We start from the raw sequence: 9,587 nt of genomic DNA, 5'->3' as shown, positions 1-9,587 counted from the left end.
GGATGAAGTTTAAATAATACTAACATTTCTGGATCCAGTTAATGGGCCATCTTTGTGCATAGACAGTTGTAAGTGGATTCCACTTTCGACCGTCTGTGTCCGATGGTAGCCTGTTAACTGGGTTGAGCACTCCCACCAGTCACTTCCCTTTTCCTGTTCTCTGTCTGGTCTGAACCTCAAACATTAAACTTCTCACCAGAAGACTGTAAATTCCCCACTGCAAATTCTGGTCCTTTCATTACAACATGCTAATGAAATAATTATCTGATGGCCAGTCCATTTCAGTGATAAACAGTCAAGCTTCACACAGGAATATATTGTGTGTGTGATTGTTTAGTAGTTAATTGTTGCTATTAATGTAATATCCTTTTGTTGTAACACTAGACTTTTTCTGTGGTAACAATGGAAGGTCACTGCTGGGAACTCACAACAAAATGAATTCTATGAAATACTTTTCTATTGAAATGTATGAATGTTGTAAGAAAATAACTCTCAAAAATAAATAAATTTATTTTATCAAACATAGTTTACATTCAATTATAGATCAGATATTTTACACTTTTCTACAGACAGACAAATTTTAACGATTCTTTTTTTTTTCTATAAGCTTCAAAAAGTCTGAATTTGTGACAAAGTCTGTGGCCGACTTATAATTTAAAATGCACTTCTGCCATTTTTGCAATTGAATCCGTACACATTTATGGGATTTCACGTTGCGATACGTCTTCTCTTTGAGAAGTTTTTCCAAAAGATAATGCAACCACAGGACGTTACTGTATGGACTAAATGTGTCCCATTTGTTTCTATACAAAGCAATTGTATGTCAGTTATTGTTCACAGTTTAAATGTAAATATGTTAAAACCTTACCCATTGTTTTCTTTCATTAACCTGTATATATCAAACTGATAATCTCCTTTTCCCGTAAACAAAGAATCATCATCAGCTAAGTTAGTGAATATTGTACATCCATCTAGAAGAGAATAACAAAAATAATTCAATTGTCATCTATTAACTATTCTTACTTCAAATGTATTTAACTGTGTTTTCTGAAATTTTCACTGAATGAAATACATTTTTAATTTCTTGAAAAATCAATATTAAAATTATTTTTAATAATTTCTTTCTCAAAAATTAAATATACATTAGAGCATCGATTATCCGACCCCCAATTAACCGACTTATCGGTTAACCGACCGCGTTCTAGTCGGCAAATTCAAATGTCCGCTAGTGACGTGGCGCTACGCTATTTGGTTACGTCTTGGCTAAAACAACCTACACAGCTAAATCTGACAGTAAATATCTTACCAGTAAACTCAATAAACAATTAATAACTAAACACACCTGTTTTTTATTTGCTGAGCTTATTGTCTTATTCCTCCGAACGTTTTCAGCCTACTATAATAGGCCATCTTCGGGCTTTACATTTTTGTTCGAAATGGTAACATTCGAATTTATTTGAATTTGCATTTTAAGTTAACGGATTAAACACACTCTCAAAACGCGTTGCTAACGAAAAACTTAAAGTAAAAAATAAATAATAAAATACAAAATAACTGAATAACAACAAAAATAATAAAATCCAATAACTGAATAATGATGAAAGAATTTTACATCTAGATTAATTAATTGTGAATACTAATTCCTATACAATCCAGCCCAAATTTTTATGGATTATCAAATCCCATACTCTTTTCAATTTTGTACTTCCAAGCCGATGGTAATGTATTTGCATCTTTTGAGTTTAAGCATCTGTCCCTCGTTTTACTTTTGTAAATTTCTATTTTTTCCATTTCCGTTGCGATGGACAGTGAATGTCCTGTTTTAACTCTCTTTGCCTCGTTCCATTTGACTACCACTCCGTCCGCCTGCGCCATACTTGCCAAAATCGTGCTGTTTAGTTCCTTACACACACTATATTTATGTTCCTTTACCCTTACTTTGAGGCTTCTTCTTGTCACTCCTATATATTCTTTATCAATTCCTAATTGTTGGTTCTCGTACGGTATACTGTACACACCCGCTTGTTCTTCCATTCCCATCTTGTCCTTATCATTTCTTAATAGTCTATAAATATTGGGTGCTCGTTTGTAAACTATGTTTGTGTTTTTGTATTTTCCCAATTCCTTCACCACCTTCCTTGCTTGCTCATTGTATGTGAACTTGTTAAAAGTTGTGATGCTGTTATTCGCTGCCGTTGTACCTTTCTGTTTACTGTAACTCTTGATGTGTAACTTTTGTGACCCAGGATCCAAATGAACTAATAAGAACAATACAAAACTGAAATTTAATGAACGATGAAATAGGAACTGTAATGGACTTTGAAAGTTTGTACCCCTCCATAAATTTAACATCGTGCTTCAAAGAATTAATTGAATTTTTGATACAACAAAATCAAGAGGTGGAGAAATTCATGGAAAACCTACAAGATTTGGCAGATCTAATTTGTTTTCATTCCTTTTTTAAATTTAATGGAGTAATATATAAACAAAAGAAAGGAGTCCCCATGGGAAGTCCTATGTCTGGACTCCTATGTGAACTAGTAATAAAAAAGTTGGAAAAGAACATCATCGAAGACTTCGCAGATAGCATCGTTATATACAAACAACATGTTGATGATGTTTTAATAATTTGGAAAGATGACCAACGCATTAACGATTTCTTGACTGCAATCAACGACAATGAACATGGTTTGAAACTAAAATTAGAACAAAAAAGCTGAAGAAACATCCACTTCTTGGATATTAACATGGAATTTAAGCTAGGAAACATACAAACGACAATATATTTGAAACCAACACACGCTCCTTTATATATACCAGCATGTTCGAAAGACCCGTTTACGTATAAGCTATCTGCTCGTCAAAAGGGCCTTCTTATACTGCACCAATGTGCTAGACCGGGACAAAGAAATTAATAGAATCCAAAAGGTAGCGAAGAATTTGGGATACAAAATGTCCACAATCAAAGGCCTCATCAAGAGTTACAGTAAACAGAAAGGTACAACGGCAACGAATAACAGCATCACAACTTTCAACAAGTTCACATACAATGAGCAAGCAAGGAAGGTGGTGAAGGAATTGGGAAAATACAAAAACACAAACATAGTTTACAAACGAGCACCCAATATTTATAGACTATTAAGAAATGATAAGGACAAGATGGGAATGGAAGAACAAGCGGGTGTGTACAGTATACCGTACGAGAACCAACAATTAGGAATTGATAAAGAATATATAGGAGTGACAAGAAGAAGCCTCAAAGTAAGGGTAAAGAAACATAAATATAGTGTGTGTAAGGAACTAAACAGCACGATTTTGGCAAGTATGGCGCAGGCGGACGGAGTGGTAGTCAAATGGAACGAGGCAAAGAGAGTTAAAACAGGACATTCACTGTCCATCGCAACGGAAATGGAAAAAATAGAAATTTACAAAAGTAAAACGAGGGACAGATGCTTAAACTCAAAAGATGCAAATACATTACCATCGGCTTGGAAGTACAAAATTGAAAAGAGTATGGGATTTGATAATCCATAAAAATTTGGGCTGGATTGTATAGGAATTAGTATTCACAATTAATTGTCGGAACGTAGTGACGACTAATACTTGACTTCGTGCATTCCTTGTCCGCAGAATAACTCTGGAATGAGTTGTCCGATCTTGATGAAATTTTCTACGACAACTCATCATCACTCAAGGATGAACTGATTAAAATTTCAACTTTCAAAAATGATCCGTTTTTGTAGAACTGGATATAGGTGTTTTTCTTCAGTATGGATCATTTTTGAGAGTTGAAATTTTAATCAGTTCATCCTTGAGTGATTATGAGTCGTGGAAAATTTCATCAAGATCGGACAACTCATTCTAGAGTTATTTTGTTGACAAGGAATGCATGAAGTCAAGTGTTAGTCGCTTCCTGCACGCACGTGTAGAAGCGCCATCTGGTAGTCGGAAAATATGAAAAGCATTAAAACGGTAATTTTGAAAGGTAAATGTTGTCGCTAACTGGACACACAATGAATATAAAGAATCTTTATAGAATAATAAGTTTAAACAAGTTTAAGTCTTCTTTTTAAAACGTGGAGCAGCAGCGATCAATATTGATGGCTTTACGATCCATTCTCTCCTTCGTCTTCCTATCGTTAGTACGAAATTTCGATCTCTAAATGGAGAAGCTGCGCAGAGATTCCAAATTGAGATAAAGTCGCTCAAATTCATCATCATCGATGAAATGTCAATGACTGGTGCAAGAATGCTTTACATGATCGAGAGAAGATTGAGAAAGATAAACCCCGAGAAAGATGAGCCTTTTGGTGGATTCTTTATCTATTTGTTTGGTGATTTTTGTCAGCTTCCTCCTGTTAAAAATACTCCTCTCTACTCGAGTGTTTTTTATGATGTAATGTCCCAACAAGGTAGTTTCGCATTTGATTCTTTTGAGAAGTTCATTGAACTTAGTAATTCTCATAGACAAAATAGCGCAGATAGTTCCTTCACGGATGTCTTACAACATCTAGCTTCAGGTGATTTCTCTGATACAGATCTGAACATTCTGACGACAAGAAATCAAGCCTATTTATCCATAGATGAACTTGATCAGTTCCAAACGGCAGTAGAGCTATATCCAACAAACGAGTAAGTTAAACAAAGCAATGAAGACTACTTGCAGTCAACTGGATGCCCTTTTGCTTATATAGCAGGGGTGGGCAAGCAAGAGTTCAGTGGGAGCCAAAATGTAGGTTTTGCAAAATGCATGGGAGCTACAGTTTTGTACTATCATGGTGGATAGTATGGTAAGGCCGGAAAGAATATCACTTTCAGCAAGAGCCGCATGTAACTCAAAAAGAGCCGCACTTGCCCATGCCTGTTATATATCATCTGAAAACACTCCAGATATTGCCCCGCCTTCGTCCAAAGATGACTCAAGCTTTTGGTCTAATGGTCCCTCCAAGTTTTTGAACCTCTCAGTTAATGCCAGAATCATTCTGAGAGTCAACTTATGGGTGCAAGGAAGTCTCGTCAATGGTTCACTAGGAACTATACGCTACATTATATATGTTCCTAATGCTCGCCCTCTAGCTCTTCCTCTAGCTCTTCCTCTGTTTATTTTAGTGGAATTTGATAGCTATCAGGGACCTTTCATCTATGATAATCTGTTTCCAATAATCCCCATAACACGCACTTCAAACGATGGCAGTATATTGCCATCTCGTAGACAGTTTCCCCTTACCTTAGCATACTCGATGACTATACATAAATCACAGGGATTAACTCTTTCAAAAATCAAAATAGATATAGGGGAAAAAAAACAGCTATCGGTCTTATCTATGTTACATTGAGTACAGTGAAAAAAATAACTGACTCAGTATTTTAGAGTTACAATAAAGATCGCTACGAGTGATTCTGTAAGTCCAAGGCCCATAGTGATAGACAGAATTTCGTGAGACGTTGGCATAGCAATTAATTAATGGCTAATTCTGACCTTATATTTGTACCTTTAAATGATCCGATAGAAATCATATATATTGTCGAGAACGAATGATTCTTTGTTTCTTTTTTCCTCACAATCTAGAAAATAAAGTGCGAGCAGCTTCGTTCCGACTACACGCTGATGTAGCGTTACTTAACTAGTTAATCTAGATGTAAAATTCTTCGTCATTATTCAGTTATTGGATTTTATTATTTTTGTTGTTATTCAGTTATTTTGTATTTTATTATTTATTTTTTACTTTAAGTTTTTCGTTAGCAACGCGTTTTGAGAGTATGTTAATCCGTTAACTTAAAATGCAAATTCAAATAAATTCGAATGTTACCATTTCGAACAAAAATGTAAAGCCCGAAGATGGCCTATTATAGTAGGCTGAAAATGTTCGGAGGAATAAGACAATAAGCTCAGCAAATATAAAACAGGTGTGTTTAGTTATTAATTGACTTAAACAGTGCTGAGAAGGAGATAGTTAGATAGATAACTCAATAAACATAACATACACAAAAGCATACTTGAGCTCACAATAAATTATACATTTCTCATAAAAAAAACAATTCAAATTATCAAAGCTTGAAAGTAAGGAAAATTTCATAGCTCTTCAGTTATAACATCTTTTCAACATAAAGCTGTTACTCTAGTATGCTATTTGTTGTGATAAATGAAAAAAGATTCACTTTTGAAGACGAAATCTTTTCCTCATTTACTCCAACAGATGACAAAATACTTTGGAAAAACTTTATGCCGAACCAAGAAGAAAAGCTTAGACCACGAGATAACGAACAGATTTTGAACCTGCCTTCAGAAGCGAAAATGGAGATGCACAAAGCTAAATTGACCGTAAAAGCAACTAGCATAGAGATAGAAAGTGTCTTCTCGGACATGGCGTACTTCTCAAAAATAAAACAAATCAAGTTCGTCAGATAAATTTGCAGTTCCTAACCTTTTTTGAATTGTGTACTCCTTGGCAGCCCATTTTCCTAAGTTTTATTTCGTGTGTTAAAGAAACGGTGACAACTTGGTCAATTATACAGAGCTGTACAATTACAAATAAAAAAGTTATTTTTTTAAATCAAAAAGCATCGGAGGAGGAATACAGATAAAAAGTAATAAAAACGTAATTATAGTTTTACTTAAAACAAGGCATCGAATACCGCGACGTCGCCAAAGGCCTCGATGCAGAATCCGAACGTTCTTATAGTATCCTACATTTTCACGTACCCCCCCGTCGAGAATTGCGAGATAAAACATCAAATGTACTCCACGTTTTAAAAAGCCATTTTAAAAGTAAAGACTTACACTTTCCTTTATTAAAAGAATGAAATTTTAGACTTCAAATTTATACAAAAGAATTATTTTTGTTTTCTGTTATCAAACAGATTAAAACTGTACATATAATTTGTAGAAAATGACCCTAATAAAACTGGCCATAACTATACGTTTTCTGGTTATTTTCAAGCCCTGATTTCAAGAACACTGTTCAGCAGTAAGGTTAAAATATACACAGTCTCTGATTTATTTACATGTGAAAGTATGTGATTTTCAGCTCAATAGACAATCATCAAGAGTATTACCTTATCAAATTAATTCATTTAAAAATGATTAATTCAATAAATTGCATTGCCAATTTTTAAAAAACATCACATGCAAAAAGAGCAGTGCTGATGATTATTGTATAATGTGTATGAAAAAGTTAAAAACTTTACTGTTAGAGCTTTTAAATGAATATTTATAAAAAATTTTAATTTTCGTAAGAAATATTAAAATGAAAATACAAAATATTTTAATAGTAGCTGAAGGAAAACAAGGGATAGATCTAATACTATTCAAAATGCATATTCCATGTTAAATAAAGTTCCAGACTTCTGTTGACACATTTTGTGTGTTTTAACTTTAATCTAGTCAGTCAGTTAATATTAATCTACTTTGTTATTGAATTTAATGTTTTATAAACTTAATACTACTTTTCATAAGTCAGTTTTACTCAAAAATTGAGTTGACATTTACCAGGTGAAAGTCATTCAATAACAACAATTCACTCATAAGTGCAATATTTAATGATGACATAAGAATGTTACCTTGCATACTGTTGAAAATGTAAAACAAGCAACAGAATATTTTATTTTCTTTCTTTCTTTATGTACATTTAAATTGATTACATATTTCAAAAAATTATATTACTATTACCAATTCGTAATTTTGAAATAAACTGATGTAACTTTTTAAAAAAAGACCCTATTTCTTTATCTAAATAACATGTTTTGAGTTTTCTTGTGAGAAATTATAACTGTAATCATAATAAAACTATATTTACCTTTTCTCAGATAGGAAAGAGTAAAATCGATAATGGTAACTAATACACCAGAAGTCGTCATGGTAAATCTGTCGTCCCTCAGGACGTAATCTATCGTCGTCTGTATTGTGGGAGCTATCAAGATGTTACCCCAGTGCAGATCTCTATGTTCGAATTCTATGGCCTCCTCGGCCACAGCCAAGGCACAGGCAACTTGTTGGAAAATACTCTTGGCTTCCACAATATTTTTTAACTGGAAAAAATGTGATAATGAATACTATAATAAATTACTTCAGCAAAGATGAATATCTCATAACATGTATTTTGTGATTTTAAATCAATAAATAAATTTTAATCTAAATGAGAAAGGATTTTTATAATTTTGCTTACTTAGAACAGAAAAAAAAATAATTACACTGCAAGGTAAATATAAATGTAACAAATTAAGATCAGAATAATTACAGACAATAAATCTTAATATTTTATATGTTATCATCAAGATATGTAGTTTCTAAATCATAAAATTCACATATTAAACTATTTAAATGATATTCTATTGCAAGCTTATCCAACTTTATAGCAGATGTGATCTACTTTCATGAGTCAAATTTACCAATAATCTACCATCTCATTTTTATTCCTTTTACAAGTTTAACTCACTCATAAAATTATACTGCAAAATATGGTTAGATTTATTTGTCCGATCTCGCTTGTCTAAAGGACGACTTTAAGTCGAGCAGAAAGGGATCGTTGGGACCGTTAGATCTTATCTTGTGTCGGGATCCGACACCGATCTATCGATATCCGTGGATAGATACGCACCTAAAGGGGGGGTAGAATGGCTAAAAGGTGACCGATCTAAGCACGAGCGATCTCGTTGAGGCTTCGGAGGGAAGATGGGAATATGGTTCCGAGGGAAGGAACGCACGCCGGCAAGAAAATTAATAATATACCCGTTTATTATTGAACGTATTTACATAGATTTTACAGAGAACACCTTTTCTTGTCCTGGACTCAAGGAGTATGTTCCTTTATCAGTCTAGTAATTATTGATATGCATATTTCTCAGAATCTAAGGATTCGTAGGTATTTAGGGAAGTTTAACAATATAGAAGGGTCCCCAGACCTTGACCACATTTACGGAAAGAATTCCAGAGAGAGCTTACACATCGTGGCGAGTAGGGTAAGTACCTCGGAATAAAGGAAGGATATTCAATAGTCCTTCGACATTAGCAGAAAGTTCTTGGCAGTCTTGACGGAGAATGTAAGTTCGTTGAACTTAAATAAATCGAAGTGAAGAGAGTTTGGGGATATGTCGATCCGTACGAAGTGGGAGAAGTTGAGGTGGGATCATTTTGGGAAGATGAACGGCGACAGCAACAGGAGGTGATAATCCAAAGATGTGCACACACTAAACAGATGTTAATACTTCTCTCTGGTGATGCGTCATTGCTCTGCCTTTTGTTTGGAGACTCCTTTCTCGAGATTTCCCCACGTACGTCAGGGGTGATGGTCTCTCTGGTCCAATGGTGGGTTAAGGGACATAATTATGACACAACAGTTAACTCATCTTCTATAAGGAAGTATTCGTGGGAACGGAGTTTTTATGACCAATTTTTATGAGTAAATTTGTCAGTTGTTTTCCCCTTTTTGAACTAACCCTAAATTTTCTAAAATCTTTTTTTTTCCTCTTATAAAAACGATTGATGAAAATTAATAAAATGTTCAAATCGAATCTCATCATTCTGGCCCTCACATCTTTAACCTAAAGTATTTTATTCCATTCAGTGGGGAAATCATAAGTTTTTCTCC

General features: G+C 34.0%; 1 protein-coding gene across 1 annotated transcript in view; it reads right to left on the bottom strand.

Moving 5' to 3' along the window:
• Positions 1-235: 235 nt before the first annotated feature.
• The window catches only part of LOC136985397 (serine/threonine-protein kinase haspin homolog), a 49,930-nt gene continuing 40,578 nt past the window's right edge, over positions 236-9,587 (bottom strand). The window contains exons 9-11 of the mRNA XM_067282670.1: positions 7,797-8,028; positions 869-971; positions 236-803 (exon numbers count right to left, since the gene is read on the bottom strand). Of these exons, the coding sequence (XP_067138771.1) occupies positions 581-803; positions 869-971; positions 7,797-8,028 (558 nt within the window). The 3' untranslated portion in view covers positions 236-580. The remainder of the gene's footprint in view (positions 804-868; positions 972-7,796; positions 8,029-9,587) is intronic.

This window comes from Centruroides vittatus, unplaced genomic scaffold (assembly GCF_030686945.1).
Source record: "Centruroides vittatus isolate TY-2023 unplaced genomic scaffold, ASM3068694v2 contig_1208, whole genome shotgun sequence".
NCBI lineage: Eukaryota > Metazoa > Arthropoda > Arachnida > Scorpiones > Buthidae > Centruroides > Centruroides vittatus.
This window is presented reverse-complemented; position numbering and strand designations above follow the sequence as displayed.